This window comes from Thermobia domestica, chromosome 16, assembly GCF_964235325.1.
Source record: "Thermobia domestica chromosome 16, izTheDome1.hap1.1, whole genome shotgun sequence".
Lineage (NCBI taxonomy): Eukaryota > Metazoa > Arthropoda > Insecta > Zygentoma > Lepismatidae > Thermobia > Thermobia domestica.
The window spans coordinates 94043848-94061917 of record NC_137469.1 but is presented as its reverse complement, the minus strand read 5'-3'; the positions used below and the strand labels follow the sequence as shown (position 1 = coordinate 94061917).

The window sequence follows — 18070 nt, the reverse complement described above, 5'->3', positions numbered from 1 at the left end:
AGTTCTCGGTAACTGATACGGTGGTGAAACTATTATGCCCCAAAGCGTTAATCCTTTAACGCGCAAAATTTTTGGGTCTAGTGCGCAGAAAGGTATTGATTGCATAATGAACACGGTTACTTTCCACATTACCCTTTAATGTTTTGTGGTCGATTAAGTAACCACTGCCTTTAAAGCTCATTATAAAATCTATTTACATTATTAATTAAACCATACTGCATAAGGATGTTTTTCGATATGTCCTTTGGTTCAGAAAATAACCACTACACGTCTACACTGTTTTGCCAACAGATTGTACTGCCTGCTTTCAAAGTAACTGTTCTGGTGGTTACAAATGTAACTACCAGAACAGTTACTATGAAAACAGGTAGTAAGTACCATTTGTTGGCAGGTTATTTTCTGAACCAAACGACATATCGAAAAACATCCCTATGCAGTATGGTTGAATTATTAATGTAAATAGATTTTATGAGTGGTTACTTAATTGACCACAAAACGGAGGTTTCTCAAAGCTCTCGAAATATATTCTTTAAACGATTACATCATGTAGGCTAGGTAAAACATATAATCAACGGAAGTAAATGATTATAAATATTAGTGGAATGATTAAACTACCAAAAGTGGGAAGAGCTGAGTTGATTTTGAGTTTCACGTCCCGTTCAGCAGCGAGGCTATTTGACAAGGGGACCTACTGATTAACGCGGAATCCGATCCCAGAAGTTCCGCCAGGAATCAAACCCGAGCCTCCCACGCCAAAGACGCGCACGCTAACCGCTTAGCCACGAAGGAGCTCAAGCAGGAAAAGAGGAGGAAGCCGGTAACTTTTCGCAGGAGACGTGTGTGCTTCCCCTAAGCCATCTGACCAACATTCTTCCTCCACCAAAATTTTTTTAAGACGTGTGGTTCAGATTCAATTCCCGATAAGGCTCAAAATGTAGTGTTGACCTAAATCATGGGACTACTTGAATTCAGAAATCAGCGAACTTCGGTCTAGAAAGCCCGATATAACAATGTGGGATCCAATGTGCTGACCATACATCGTTCAACTAAAGCCGCCTTGCCCATCATATCCATTGTGCTGTATCGACAGGAAGTATTAGTTTCATGTCGCGAAATCTCAGTTTGAAACTTGTCGTAAGACTCTTCCGCTAAGTTCACTCCTGCATTTTCTTAAATCTTACAGAGTAACTTACAAATTTCGTAATGAAACAGAAGGATATATATATATAATCAAAAAATAAAATCCCAAATAGAGTGAAAAACATCAAGAACTTAGAAAGTGGGCCCCACAGTATTTGCAATTCGTATAGTGCATAAATTTGGGTGCCCAATAAACTGCATCCAAATTTCTGTTTTATATGAAACTATTTGGAATCATTTATAAATTTAATACCATCCTGTAGATACTTTCGGCTCACTTTCTCTAATCTTGATGTTGTTCATTATCTAAGTTATTTACTCAAAATTAAAAGGAGTAGGCATGAGTCAAAATCCCATTTTGTACTAACTGTCGCTCCTAATTAGGACAGCATTACATAATACTTTAGTTCTCTCTGGAACTATCAAGTCGGAAGGTATTTACGATTATTACATTTGTGTGTCACTCGTAACTTGTATGTGTAACTTGTAAATAGAAAAATTGGCATCGAGTATTCTACAGTACACTCCTATCAATTTATTTAATATTTCTGAGTTTTTATGAAAACAAACCCACTGCCTTAATCTCTTTAACTACTACCTTATTTCCAACCACTGTGAGTTGCTTGAACCTGTTTTAGGACTTACAAAACTATAGAATAAATATCACTTACCCTATTGTGGACTCAGAGCGCTAAAATTATAACTTCAGTCATTATTTATGCTTGAAAATTGCTATGTACAACATTTACATTTGAGCCCTCAATTTTTTTCCCTTTAAATGAACCAGTTTTACTCCAGTAAAATTTGAATTTTGACACTTGTTTTGGGTTTTTATTTTGCATTTTATTTTTTAATAGCTGCACTAATTGCTATTTCCTTTTATTCTATAAAACATCTTAAAACTATCACGTTTAACCAACTGCCAGTGGTTAGAAATAAGGAAGTAGTTAAAGAAGTTAAGGCAATAGGCTTGTTAGCATAAAAACAAAGAAATGTTGAAATTGACAGGAGTGTACCAGAGAATACTCCGTGTCAATTTTTCTATTTACAGGTTGCAGAGTGATATACAAATGTAATCATAAATAGATTCTAGTTTGTGTCATATCAGCACTTGATAACGATTCGCGAGAGAGAGCTGAAATGGAGTTACAATGTGAGATTGAGTTTTGAACTATGTATCCAAGAACACAGTTTAGTAACTATAAGTACAGGTGAACTTAGCACCGTCTTAAATACACTTAGAAAGCGAATCTCTCTTTTTAATACAATTTAATATGCAGAACCTTCCCGAAAGACGAAGGTATACAATTATCTTTCACTCGAAAGAATTTGCTATATCAAATCCTTGTTGATTTGAATTTTTATTTAAGATATGGACCTACAGCTTAGTGAAGTTTGAAGTTTACTTGATTTCGAGTTTAACGTCGTAGACCTATTGAATAGCGTAGAATCCGAACATGAGCTCCAGCCGGGAATCGAACCCGTGTGTCCCACGCTAATCGCTTAGCCACGAAGGAGCTCTACAGCTTAGTGAGTTATGAACCACAAGAGTTTCTACTGGCAATAGCACTCAGGTCTTCCACGCTGAAAGCACGTACGCGAACAATATATCCACGACGGAGTTCATGTCAAATTTGAATGTACATTACGATGAAGACAAAAAACTTGTCTGCAAACTTTTTTGTATATATCAAAACTGGAAAATTCATGCACACTTTACCTCCTTTCTCCTTACTCTTCGCTGCTAGAAAAGTGTAATGATGAAGGTTAAATAGAATTGCATAGACCATTTGCCTCACTGGTCGGAAAAACAGATGGATGCTTGGCAAGTCTTTGTGTGTTTCCTCCTCCATGACTATTGGCAGTTTTATTTCACCCTAAAAGATATAAGCAATTGTATGTAATTAAAGTTAACAGTACATTCGAACACACACGCATACATAATTATTTATACTTTGCCCAACTGCTACTTGGTTTTAAAATAAAAGTATCTCTTACCAAACTGACACTGCTTACCGTACACACAAATAGTTGCAGTTGGGTGTGTTAACAATATCCACTCAGAAAAATAAAACAAACTGCAATGATTTTTCACACACTTCAGCGTAAACCTGCAAAATGAAATTGAGGTCAACTGAAACTGAACCACATTAATAGTTACACGAACAATTACTTTCCTACTAAATGCTAACGTGACGAACTAAGTTTTACATTTTACGGCACTAAGGATATATGACATGAATACTTATAAGTTTAATGTGAAATGGAAAACGTATATTACATGTTGTCAACGAAGTTTAAGAAATAAAATACCACACACCTTAGCAACAATCTCAACAGCACAAATCTTCACGTACCACAATTTACTACGCATTTAAGAAATGAATCAATTTTATGAATCCCAATAAGAGATGTGAATTTATGAGACCTGAATGTGGGTTCCGATCCACATACTCCCCCCAAGTTTCCAGCACTAAGTGATCATTTGTATCAATAATTTACAAGATTCATAAAGATACGCTGTGATCAATGTTTGTCTTCTTTGATTATTTATTTCCATCTTGTAGACAAAAAATCTCTACTCTTCATTCCTCCGAAGTTGATAGGCAAATACACCTACCCACTGCCACTAAGAAAAGTAACACCTGATTCGAAGGGATGGTTAAATATTCAATATCGTTTAAAATTAACTTTATGAAATTACTGTCTTGCAAAATGATTTACTAATTTGGAACTATACTTGATAAATGATTTATTAATTAAGGAGTTTATTTGTTGGCGTATTTCATAGGAACCGATACATGTTTCTAAAATACAGTAATAAAGCACATTTCATTTCCCTTTCTTGGAGGAAAGGAATTAAAGATCATTATCGTTATATACCAATTATATCTAAAATTAAAATAAACTTAATAAGAAAACATTGCTTTATTGGAGACTAAGACAATACACATATCTAAGCATTTTCCCGATCATCTGAAGTTCTGATATTAGTCACGTTAGTGTTCTACTATTGTATATTCAGTTGATTTATAATTACATGGGAAGTTATTTATTTCAAAACAATTCAATATTAATACAGGTATAACCTTTAAAAATATGTATGTACTATTATGAAAGATAATGATATAAAACATGTATTTGAATTCACTCAAACTTCCATGCATAGTACACTTCTAAACATATATTATAATCGAAGGGGGAGAGACGTGAATAGTAGTAAAAGAAACAGCAATATCTACATTTGACAGACCTTAAGAGAGATTATGCTGAAGAAAAAGTTTGTTTTGATATATAATCTATCAGCTTAGATAAAATGACTAGTAAAATCACTTTTCAATGTTTCAGGTGAAGTTTTGAACAGAAGCAGCAGTTGTGTCTTTTATGAACTTATTTTCTTAATGCCAAGATCACAACCAATTCTACCTCTTTGTACTACCTTCCAAATTAGAACTGATTATTAAAAGCCATAATAAAACAATGGTATGAAAGAATTCAGTAAAACTCATCATCATATTACTTAAAATTAATATAATGTAGTATAGTTTTAGTACATCTCATTCAATGACAATTTTATTTTTCAAAATCACTGATCAAGACTTACATAAAAGAAAGAAAAAAAACTGTCAGTTTCAAATAATAATAAAAAAAAAAAATATGCAAATATGTTTCCTAGACTACAGAATAGAACAATTATATAACGTTCTTTCGTTACCTGTGTAAGTATTTGGTAAATAAATGGCGACATGAGTCCTTTCTGATGCCTTTCACTGGCAGTACGCATCACCTCTGGAGGTATCACAGGAAGAGGAGGAATCTTTGAATCGGATATTGGGCCATCTTCAACGGGCTTTCCACTCTAGAAATAAAATTTCTATTTTAGAAAGTTATCAACAAAACATATGAAATATAGTCAGGAATTGTAAGAAATGCGTGATTACAGAGATTAGAAAACAACTAAACTTACAACTTAGTTTCACCAAGTTCTATTGAAATATTAGTACAGAAAATTCACCAACTAGAAACGCAATTCATTGTAATATTTTATTTTGTATATCCCTTTCGTATATTTCCTCTCAAGATATCTTCCTGTAACTTTAATTAACTTCTAATATGAAAATGTTGGGTAAATCACTAATCATACAGTGAAGAACAGTCAATTAAATAATGTTAGGAATTAAGTTCTTTTCACTGGTGAAACGCGTAATCTCCACACACACACACACACACACAAAAGTGTATGGAAGTAAGTCAAGCACCATCCACAATAACGAAATAGGATCTTTAGGTAAACATCCAGTGATTATGGCCCTGACACTAAAGGAGAAAGATGATAAAAGGAAACAAATGATCCACTAAGTACATGGTGGGAGGAAACGGACGAATACTGGTAAAATCGTGTCGAGTTGTTGCTAACTACAAATCCACACACTGGGATCAAAAAAGCAACCGTTCGTACTAGAAGTGAGTTCTACCACTTACATGTGCGTCCACTATTGTCCATTCGCTACGACTGTTTCGGTTTCCGCGGGAAGTCCTTTATTTATTACTTTTCATCGCTACTAGTTATCAAAACTTCTACATTAAGAAATTAAGAACATCAACGCTGCAAAAGAAACTTCTTTCATATCCAGAAGTAATCCTTCATGTAGTAAAGATGATTTGCGTCTCTAGTTTAGTCCACGTTAGGTATTATTGACTTGCTGCAACCACTGTGCTTCCCTACTATCACTACATGAGCCTCGTAAATAGTTGGTCAGCTTTGAATTTCTCGAAATAAACAAAATGCAGAGAGGTATTATGAGAAAGTTCCAAAAATCATTGCACGCACACAATCCAGGGCAGAATGTTCTTTTTCAATTTGATTCTGTTGAACATTCCACACTAATGCACCGAGTTTAGGAAAAGGGTGATAATGAGACGGATGATAATGGTGGAATGGCGCTAGTGGAAAGAAGCGGGTGAACCCCAAGAAAACCCACGTGCACAGTGTTTGTCTACCACAAAGAACATTTAGAGGAACTAGGATCGCTTTAATATTATTGTCTGTATGATATTTGATTACCGTAACCATTGCAGCAAGTTGTTTTCTTCTGAACTCTCGACTTTTATATTCATACCAAACGGATAAAATTATACTTCTAATTTGAATTCCATAAATAATCGCGAAACTAAAATGTTTTGTACAAAACATCTACACGTCTCACTTTTTTTTTTTTTTTTTTTCTATCTAAGTGTAAAATAATAACCTTACAGATATATATGAGTGGAATCAGCTCAAGAAATAAATTAATTCAATAATACATTACAAATATTTTCCTTTCATACACATTATAATGTGCAGTTAAAGAAGAATGCACACCTCACAAGTGTTAAATACATACAGCTATATCTTCCCCTTTCTACATTAATGATCGAGCTCAGAGTGATCATGATTACTTTTTGGTTTGCCATATCCTTTATTTAATATATATATATATATATATATATATATATATATATATATATAATTTTTATTTTTTACTGATATGATCATTCTACGATTTCTACGAGTTAAATACACTGAAAAAATTGTGCGATTTTTACTGAAGCCAACAATTCCACTACATTTGCTGAAATTTTCTGTTGCTAAGATCATCCACTCACAGACTTTGCGGAACGACAGGAAAGACAAAACCTCAAATTTTCGCGTTCCATTATCAATCTTTGACTCTCGTTATTCTTAGGAACTAACATAATTCACAAGACGATTCATTAGGAAGAACATTAATTACATTTAAAACCTCAGTAACGTTTATTCATTTAACAGTACAAGACAGTCTTTGTCACAAAATATTAACACACTCACCTGAGCATTAAATACTACGTCTGGAGTAAGTCGGCTGGGGGATGTAGCACTGGAACTGCTGCTGGAACTCGATGAACTAAGAAGAAGGCTGGTCCCACCGTTCACTGCGTGTTGCGGTGCGTTAGTATTTGACATAGCTACAAAACAAAGTGAATGTGCGTTGAACGACTGAGAGGTAGAATGAAGGCTCAACTAAACAGATAACCGAAAAGATTTGACTTACTGAGAGCAGACTGCCAATTGTTAGCTGTAGAGCTCAGTTTTACTTTCAACCAAATTTTATGTAACCTGTAAGACAATAAAATAGTACACGTACTTAATGAAAAATTAGATAACTAAGCTGGGATGATGATCTTGTGTTCTGAGATCCTCATATGAAAGTAGTTTTTATTTTACTTCTCCGTTTAATCACGGCAGCCGTATGAGAGGAAGACCTACAATTTAACGTGAGATCTGAACCACATATAACGTCCCATGAGAACCAGATTAACGCAACTCCAAAAGTGCTGTTTTCGTTTTCTTCCATGTTTGGACATAATTTTGAAAACTCCACTTGGTGTAAATGGAGCGGAACACCATCTATTCTCCTTGTCGATCATTTGTTGTAATGTAGCTCAATTACTATCTTATTAAAAACACATCTTTCTACGCAAACCTACGAAAACCTCGCCTGTAAACCTGCGAAAATGGAGTTACGTTCCTCTGGTTCTCAGGCAACGATAATATCTTTACAAACAACCAGGTTCCCTCTATCGAAGGCAGGAATATTATCCATTCTGACACAAGCAAGCTCTCTAAGGAAAATTAGCAGTAGTAAACTTGTTGACTGAAGTGTATATGACTGCTTCTTTATCATATATTGGCCAAAAGATGAACTTTGGTCCTTATGCTCACAGTACGATTTATTGATGTACTGTATTACTTATTAGACTTACTGTCAACTGAGTTTCCATGTATCAACAGTAATTAGTTATTAGCCACAATTTCAATTTACCGATACTACATTCCTCGCTGTGTGAACAGAAGATCCATGGCAATTCTGTTTACAACCTCACATAAGTTGTTCTCTATTTGTATTTTGTCGGCGACTTCACTGACACCTTCGTCAGACCAAAAAGATGAGTTAAGAAATACTGACTTACATAAGGACACTTTACAACTCACACGAGAATGTCAGCTATATATCTAAGATTCAGCAACATGCTTCAAGTTTTTTCCCGAAATGAAAATTATTGAAATCATTACACTACTACGATTCTTCCTTTAACACATGACTTAAGAAAACTCACCAAGAGTATCATCTTCTTCCGTTCCCTCGTGGTTTTTCATCACAGTCGAAGTTGTGGTGGTACCATTGGCTTGAAGATTTTGATTCGCTTCTCCTGGCCCAGGTGGGTCAATGACAATTTGAGGAGTACACTTAGCACCTGCAGTGGCCTTTTCATATGCAGCCAAACTGTCTCTCTACAACACAAAAAAAGTTCCAGTTTTATATTAAGAATTTAAAACAAAAAAAAAAAAATGTAATCTTTGAGTTTTACGTCCCACGCTTATGCCGGTTAGGCTAAAGGAGACTGTGATGATGAGTAATGAATGAAGAAAGTGGGAGGAAACCACCCACGCACACGGTGTTTGTCCACCACAAAGTTCACTTGGCGGGAGCTGAGATCGAACCCGGGACTCCCAAGCACCAGAAGTGAACGCTCTACCACTGAGCCACCGCGGCCCCAGAATTTAAAATAACAACTGCAAAGTGCGGAAATCTGTTCTGTAATTTTATACTTAAAAGACAAGAACCAGGAACTCGGATAACTAGTTAGATTTTAGGTAAGACCATCTTCAAACTTGCTGCTGAATACATTGTATCGCTCTAAGAAAACAGCGGGAAAAGGTGCCCTCGTAGCAGGGAAATAATCCAATAACGACTAATATACCCACGGTGAAACTTGAAAACTCCCCTTGTTTAAACTAATAAGACAAAAGACATTGAAATTTTCCAAGATGCAAAGACTGACAAGAGGCCATTGACGTACTCTGTAAAACCACCATATTAATATTTTTGCCAACCCAACAAACGTGTTATTTTTCAAATGACACTACGTCAATTACTACACATTTCAAACTTACATTTAACGCGAAAACTTACAATACCATTCTTATTATTCAATATTATAAAAATAAGGACGCTACAGTATTTTGAACATCGAAATTTTGAAGGCCTCAACAACAGTAACAACGCAAGTGAGACGGACGTGCCTGGAAATGCACATCGAGTGTACCGTACCCTTGTATACTATGACCATGACATGATTTTCTAAAAATGAATACAAATGAAATTACAAGGGATTGAAAAATTGACTTTGTGTTTTCCGAACAGTTTTATTTCCGAACATTGCTTATCACATCCAATCACGGACAGTTTTCAAGAAAATCTTTTTAGAGATATGAGGAACATTGCAAGTTTGTAACTGTGATAACTTGTAGTTACAACCACAAAAACTATTGTTGTAATGCTATACAGAAGCAAAGGAAAATTTTAGAAAATTCTGCATTCTATGCTCATGTTTTAAGTTATCTCTGGAATGGTTTGAGATATCAAATTGCCGTTAACGGCGTTACGATCTTTACATTTATTGAAAAATCATCTGTTTGACTTGATGTGATCTAGACCCATTTTAGAAATAACGCACTTCGAAAAAAATTCAAATTTTTAACTCCCCCTTAAGGTTGGTGTAAAGGGACTAGCTTTGTCGATAGATGTCACTACAGTCTTCGTATCTCTCTCATGTATTTTGTACTTTTCACGAAAATTCACGATTTTTCTTAGAAGTTTCAGCCTAGAGATTTCAAATTTCTAGAGAAGGAACTTCATAACCTATCGAAGGCAACAATCCGTGCCGATTTTTTATTTACAATTTTCTTCATTGTTGAAACAATTATATTGTTAGAGGTTTGGATATTCATTTCAATAATCAAGCCATTGCAACAATGAAGAAAATTCTAAATAAAAAATCGCCACGGATTGTTGCCTTCGATATGTTATGAAGTTCCTCCTCTAAAAATTTGAAGTCTCTATGTTGAAATTTGTAAGAGAAATCGTGAATCTTCGTGACAGGTAAAAAAATGCATGAGAGAGATACGAAGACCGTAGTGGCATCTATCTGCAAAGCCTGTCCCTTTACACCGACCTTAACTTCCTTCCTACTTACTCGAAACATCGTATCATAACCATAGTATATGTTAGTAAGGTACTTCGGATGTGCATTGCCTCATGCATCTCTCTTGAGATATTACTGTCCTACAAACCTGCAAAGTTGAGATTTTTGATACTGTAGCACTCTTATGAATGACCAACCAGTGCAGCTTGCGAAATATTATAGAAAACTAATACCCCAAGACGCACCACACAAGTAGCAATATTTGCTCCCTTTTATATAAGTTCAAATTATAACAGCAGTATCAATGATTTTCCGGAAGTGACAATTTTTTGTGATATCCATTTCCAGTGCAATATAGATAAAATCACCATTTACTACAATCTACCTTTAATATAATTATGTTTAAGAAGATTAATCTTTATATAAAATAAACACATCTTCTATTGCATAAAAGATATTGTATATTGTTACAAGTAGAAAACTAAAATGTGCATTACCTCACTCTCAACTGTCTCTGAAGCAAATCTTGAGCTATCGTGTTCAGACTGTTTTCCTTTTGAGTTTTGCTGGGAGATTTTAGAAGGATATTGACCTGACTCAGATTTTCGAACTGAAAAATAATAAAATTATTCTTTGAAAAAAAAAACTACACTAATTTCACATTCACTATTAAAACTTGGCAAAAGAATTTATGCAATACTCTTCTCACAATAACTTGTAAACTGAGTCTAGAAATTATATTAGTTTTGCAAGTCATGCAGATGTAGAATATAAATCAATGCTGCAGTGTTTACAATTTTATTCTCTTTCTAGCCTGTCAACTTTAAATACGAAAAAATGGGTTAGGAAATTTTAGGCGCTATTGATTTAGGAAATTTCTCCTATTTTGTGGTAATTGCTAACCGATGCTATAGAAAAATAAATTGGAAGATGTTACGTTTTCCAACTGAATCAAAAATTCTACAGAATTGTTTCTATGTGCGCTGTCATCGGTGACCTTTATTCGCCACTGAACTAGATTCGATTTGATCTAAGTTTAGCGTTCATTTCAGCAGCGAGGCTATGTTAGTCATGGACCCACAGCTTAACGTGGAATCGGAACCATATGAGATTCCACGAGGGAGCTCGCTGCTAGACTAGACTCTTATGGATAAGTTTCTGCCTTCTAATGGTACTCTTCTAACTCTTCTACGAGAAAATAAATGAAAGCCTCACTTCTCAAAATGTTAAGAACTTGCCTATCAATTCTGCACGTGTTTCTTCAAGAAGAAAGTGAAAATTTAGTTTCTCTTACAAGGGTACCACTGGAAGACAGAAATCTACACATATATCAGCGATAAAGATGACAGCGCACATCAAAATTGTTACACAAGGTTTAATTCACCTTTTCTATCTTGTAATTTTGTCACGAGGTAGACTAATTTTTCGGCATTTGTAATTTACTGAATACGAGATAACATCTTGCTACCCTGTGATCTTATTGAGTCACCACAAGGCAGAGAAATTTCTTGGGATCTTTTTAATTCACGGAACACAAGGTAACATTTTGTGATCTTATTGTTACAAGGAAGAAAAACTTCACTCATACTACAATTTCCTAACTCATTCTTCTGAGTTGCTCTGATGAAGTGATAGGTTCAAGAGAGGTAAACTATAAGCACACTAACACTGACAAAACACTGAATAGGTCAAGTGACTTTTACAGATTCAGATAGCTCTGCTGAATAGTTCATCCGCAGAAAAGCGAAATATAATCGCAACAACGCAATGATTTCTTACTGTACAGAGATAACACACTAGAGAAAAAATTTTAAAAAAATACACCGTTCTAATGTAACAGTTCAGATTGCAGTATGTGATAACGAGAACACCACATCCACACCCAGAACTGTATCTTTAGTATCCTTCCTTACGACGACCACTACTGTTACTATTCAACAGCAAGGTGCTTAGAGGAAGATAACATTTACTGACAACTAAAAGACAAATTAACGCTAAGCTAAGACAGTAGTGTGAACTTAGTAAGCTATATGATTGATATATTGAACGAACATGCCACTCGAACAAGAGAAAAGTCTACGTATGGTTTTCACCCTAAGTAATGAATGGTCATTATACTTCTATGAATGTAAATGTTTACACACACAATTGAAGGGTTTGATGTAATAAGGGCGTAAGCGAGTTTACGCTTTTTTTTTTTTTTTTTCATCAAACGCATTTGAGCCTTTGCCATGCTTGTTTAGCCTTATGGTAACATTTCAATTCAATATCGGAATAAAATGCTACATATTACATTGTTTTAAGAAAGAAGAAGAAGAAAAAAAAAAACACTACTTAAAGTTTCAACATCGTTTTTCTCTAACTGCATGTTTGAGACTTACGCATCAAACTTCAATTTTTACTCAAGTTTTAAGCGCAGAAAGAAGTAAATTCCATGTTATATGACGGTAGAGAGCGTGGCTCGTAATCAGAATCCACGTGATTGTAAACTTTAGCTTCATTGCCTGATTTAACTTGTATTTTCTGATAACGTGAAGGGACCCCCCATTTGATTATGGAAAGGGTAAGATTCAACATATCCCTATTTCTAGTATTATCGAATTTAGTTGGATATTCGGCCGCAAGATTCGAGTTAGGGACCTCAAAGGCAATAGCTCTAACAGCACTCCCATGCCTTATCAATAAACTGTAGACGTATCAATGAAAAGTACGTGATTACAACAGGGGAACAAAGAAAACCCGAATACATTGTGAATTCACATATTCTGACACGAACCAGACACCTACTGTATTTACTGCAATGCACTACCGCCGCTCCACCAGAGCTATTCTGTGAATCTGTGGTGTGCAGACCGTTAACTTGACAATGTGGTAGATTTGGTTAGTTGATCTGTTTTTATACCGTACCAATTAACAATGATTTTGCCGTAAAGCACTCTGAAGAACCTAGTCTTCATTACACATAAGAACTAATTTTTTCAGCTCACGAGACAAAGCAACATAGGCTGCTCATTTTGGTTTCTGAGCAGAAGTCAACTTAAAGCGAAGCCCATGGTATTACTTTACACTTGTAGGCGTGTTGGGAAATTATTTCCATACTGCAATAGAATGGTTCCGCCAATGCCTCAATCTTTGGCCACTGTCGGCCTGAACAGCTCCTTTAAGCACCTTGTCCACGGCTTGTAGACGTCCCGCACGTAGTGCATTCCGGAGGAGTGAACAGCAATTTTTACATGTCAAACTAGTGTTGCAGTGTCCAGTCTTTTAATTCATTCACTTGCATGCACTGCTAAAGGAAGACTCGCAGGAAAGACCCTACAACACTGTTTGCTATGAATGTAAAGGCTCTATTAGTTATTGTTAAAGAGAGGTCTACGAGATAGTATACACTTTTCTGGCGACTGTACATAATTTATATGGCACTTTTAGCGCAGCACAGCTCTAGAGCGTTGTTTTTCCTTTTCTCTTTCTTGAGAACCAATATTTGGTATTTCACATTTTCAATTACATGAACAAAATATAGTTCCACCAGGCTAGCTCAAATGTTTGTTCGTTTTTGAACCAATCTGACTATCATCCTGATATATAGAAGCACCCAGCGTAATTTTAAGTAAGTATGAAGTGGATCGGCTGCGTCATCGTATAGACAACGCCAGTTTCGTCATTAGAATGGCTATGAAAACCGGAAAGGAAATCTATGCTGTGGAAGGAAAGAACTGAATATTCAAAGAGACCACAAATCACTTATGCGATTCAGGTCAGGCAACGGAAACCTGTCCGGGAGACCAGCTGCCACAAATTAAGACTAGAACTACCTGGAACAAACTGTAACGACCAAACCATGCACAAGCTCAGATCAATTGGTAATACGAATCACCTCGAAACACCATGTGTCATAATCTTTGTCAGATGAGGTTTGTAGCTTAAGCCCCCCAAAGTAACACAACAAACGGACGGAAAAGACTTCTATCAACAATTGCTGAAGAATCCTCGTGATGATAGATTTTGGCATCGAAATGTCATAGGTGATAACATATCTTTCTGCAATAGTCTGCCGGTCGATCAACTATTATGACCACGCCAAGAAGATGGAGAGATTTGAAGTACGATCATGTTCATATAGTGGATTGCTGATGGCTAGGGGCAGGAGTTTTTCGCAATTTGAAATTAAACATTTAGCATTTTAAGAGTCTTCATCCCGGCGAAATTAAAATACCGCTAATTTTACAGTAATTATGTGATATCTTCAAATAGATAAAAGATAATTGAAATATGGAACAAGAGCGCCCTAGACAATATTATTTTGCGTGAGGTACCGTTATCATAAGTCACCTAGTGGCTTTCCGTTTTCAGCTGTTTAGAAACGCGAAAATAAATGCGGATTTTCAAAATGGCTCGAAATCGAAAGCAGATAAGTGAGACGTGATGACGGTTTTTCATGTAAAATAATATTGTCTAGGGCGCTCTTGTTCCACATTTCGATTATCTTTTATCTATTTGAAGATATCAAATAATTGCTGTAAAATTAGCGGTATTTTAATTTCGCCGGGATGAAGACTTAAATTAAAAATGTTGTATTTTGTCGCATTTTGAGACATAAAATTTCTCAATATGTCACTAATTAAATTATTTTACAAGCTCTAATATACGAACTTTTAACTCTAATATGTGGGCCCAATATAAGTAATAAACAATAATACTACTTAGGACAAAGTTGTTTTTTATGCAGTTACTACACTTAACGTACAAGCCTTCATTGGCAAATTCACTTGCATGATCTTGTACCCGTCCCCTTTTTATTCACCATTTTTAAAATTATAGCTTTTTCCAAAAAAACACCGAAGTGAAGATTTCTGCTGTTTTAACACGACGCTGAATGTTACACATTCCACAACTACCAGATATGAACTTCAAACGGAAGTTAGAGTAATCAATGTTGAGAGTTGCAAATGGAAAACGTTGCTTGGAAAATTTTACTTTTTATTTCTGTATTTTAACAATTGAAATTGACGTTTTAAAAAAATTCGCAATTTGTCGCGTTTTGCGGAATATTTCGCTCAAAATGTCAGTTATCGCATTTTGTCGCGACTTCAAAATACTTATTTTCTTACTCAATCTGACGTAGTTCGTCGAAAAACTAACTCTCGGCTTTGTCGGAAAGCTTTCGCGATTTCGCAACTTGCGAAAAGCTCCTGCCCCTACTGATGGCCAGTGTTCTGAGAACTCGTTCCAGACAGTCGTGCTGAAAATTAGAATCTTTACCCTCAACAACTGCACCGTGTCGTGTTACGCGATAGAAATACTCGGTTTCGATCAACAGCACGAAGTTTTATTTCAGATCATAATGCACCATACCATCAATCATGAGTAGTTACCCGAAAAGTACAGAAATCGCAGAGGTTCGAACCGGTGAAACAGCCCGTACGGGTACAGCGTAGACATAGCTCGATCAATCGTTTGCTTCGCTCCCTCGCGTATTTCCTATAAGCATGACTATTTGAAACAATTTACAACGTGAAAAATGAGGTCCGCAAGTTTTTGACCTTCAAATACGTCGATTATTATCACCGTAGGATTGTTACTCTCGTAGAACGTTGGAAAAAGAGTATGCAATACAATGGATTTCACTTTAGCAGCTTAGTATAGTTTTTTTATTATTATAAGATAAAATGACAACAACATTTATTTGAAATTTGTCCTAATTATAATATACATAAATAAACGGTAACCACATAAATTTCCTGCCTTATAGGTTAATAACTGGTGTTGTACAATACAAAATTCATGTATCATGCATACCACTCGCAAATGAAATCTGTACTTTAACATTCAGCATCCTTTAGATTTAGGTTAATGGGTGATCAATAAAAGTAAAAATTATATATAACATTGGTTCATACATACCTGACGTAGGTCTATATCGAAGAAATCCGTCTTTGGTACCATTTAAGTAGTATTGGACACACTGTCTAAATTTTGCAGCTCGATTGTCTGAAGAAGAACCGAAAACCTGTGCAGCAATGGTGTCTAAATTATCAATGGATGAAAGAGTTCTGACGAACGATGCCACACTCTTTACAAGAATATCCGCTGCCACCTGCATCTAGAAAAATAATAATAATAAATCAGACTGCGAAGTTTGGAAACATACGTCTGATGTCCGGCAGAAGACCCGTATATACACAGAAGATTGTATCTAGTGTTCTAAGCAAATGAGCTACAAGAACTTATGAGCAGTGATAAAATATTGCAACAAGAAGAAGAGAGTAAGAAGTACTACAAGAAAAGGAAAGAAAAAAAAGTAAGATAGACTGTTAACGGAAGACTTATACGGATAGAAACTTGAAGATATTGCCTGTTCTTAACAACAAGCACAGGATCATACTTTAAAACCCTCTGATCCTATATTCCGAAATCTCTACCCTTTCTAGTAAGTGATTGATATACCTTTATTACACATGTAAATATTAGTACGTTAATTGAAGTTTATAGTTCCTTTTCAGCACCAAGGCCATATGGGACGTGGATCTCCAGTTTAAGGTAGTATATGAACTACCTAGTATGTTAAATTTTTGTAAAGCTCTCCCACCAGAAAGAATCCAGGAACTTATACACCAAATGCTAGCCACTAAGCCAGCGAGGAGGGATACATGTATATACTGAAACAGACAATTATTGGCACTGAATATGAGCTCTCGATGATGAATTTAATGGCCAAAAATTTTTGAACATTACTACGTGAGGCAAATTTTCTTTTCTGGCTATACCACATACAGGTATATTCGTTTACGAGCATACCAAATTTAAAAATAAAAACTGACATCAACGAAGATTACTAAAAAGAGACCTCAGAAATTCACTACTGAACTACGAAAATCTCTCAGCTTTTAAGCAAGAAAAATTTATTTGCTAATAGTAGCTATAGAATACGTATTGAACACTAGAGATAAAAATACCTTACATATTTCCTGCAACCAGAAATATGACTCTCATAATAATAAAAAAAAAAAAAAATCACAAAACTAAGGTATTCCTGGAAGGTTCGCTCCATGAGTTACAAGTATTCTACAATTTCATAAATATCCTCAGTGCCTACAAAGTTTTACGAAATTTTTAACAAGGGTTTCTATTTTACTCTCTTATAAACACCAAAAGCCAGCTGTTCTTGAGTTTCTTTCTTCCATCGAAAAGACAGCTTATTTCCTTGAAAAACTGGCCTTTCCTTAATTATTGATGCATTACATCAGACAAGGGCAATTAGCTAAGAATACAAAAATGAACTTCCTCCTAAGCTGCAAACTAACTTTTTCTATAATCAGAAACAGGGTTGGCAAAAACTTTTTTCGAAAAAACCAAAAAAACCTGTTTTTTTGGTTTAAATGATCTGCTCTATGTATTTATATTACATACGGACAGAAATAAGTTTGTTTCGCCTTGGTGTTATTATGCAACAACGGGGTTATGGTGGAAGGAATCACATAGACTTAAAACTAAATCCAAACTGCTTCTCGGCTTACATCCGAGAGAAAAAGGTCCTCCATTTGGACTCGACACAGGACTAATTGGTCACAAACACGATGAGTCTGTCGGCTCACTCACGACGCACTACTGATAAAAATACGTTGTACTGGTCTTTGCATACTTGTAATATAATCGTCAAGTCATTTTAGAGGGACGAAAAGATAAACAGCTGCACAAGTGAAACCATTATATATAAATCGGGAAACTCCCGCCTTAGCCATTGGGAAAATCCCGTTATTGCTAGGTATATAAAATTCTAAGGAAAACGTATCATAAACAGTACGTTAAAACTGAGGATTAAATTACAAATTTAGTATGTAGATATCATTCAATAAAAGTAAAACAAAGTCCAATCCAAGCTAATGCTGGAAGCTACGTAAGACAGTCGATAAATTTTGTCAAA

The 18070-nt window shown here is 35.4% G+C and overlaps 1 protein-coding gene across 7 annotated transcripts in view; it reads right to left on the bottom strand.

Annotated features, from left to right (window-relative positions):
- The window catches only part of LOC145673253 (constitutive coactivator of PPAR-gamma-like protein 1 homolog), a 74806-nt gene that overhangs the window by 39048 nt on the left and 17688 nt on the right, over positions 1 to 18070 (bottom strand). For all 7 annotated transcript variants that reach the window (XM_081742772.1, XM_081742775.1, XM_081742777.1 and 4 more), the window contains exons 7-12: positions 16051 to 16249; positions 10644 to 10756; positions 8278 to 8452; positions 6989 to 7125; positions 4856 to 4999; positions 2861 to 3017 (exon numbers count right to left, since the gene is read on the bottom strand). In XM_081742772.1, coding sequence (XP_081598898.1) covers positions 2861 to 3017; positions 4856 to 4999; positions 6989 to 7125; positions 8278 to 8452; positions 10644 to 10756; positions 16051 to 16249 — 925 coding nt within the window. The remainder of the gene's footprint in view (positions 1 to 2860; positions 3018 to 4855; positions 5000 to 6988; positions 7126 to 8277; positions 8453 to 10643; positions 10757 to 16050; positions 16250 to 18070) is intronic.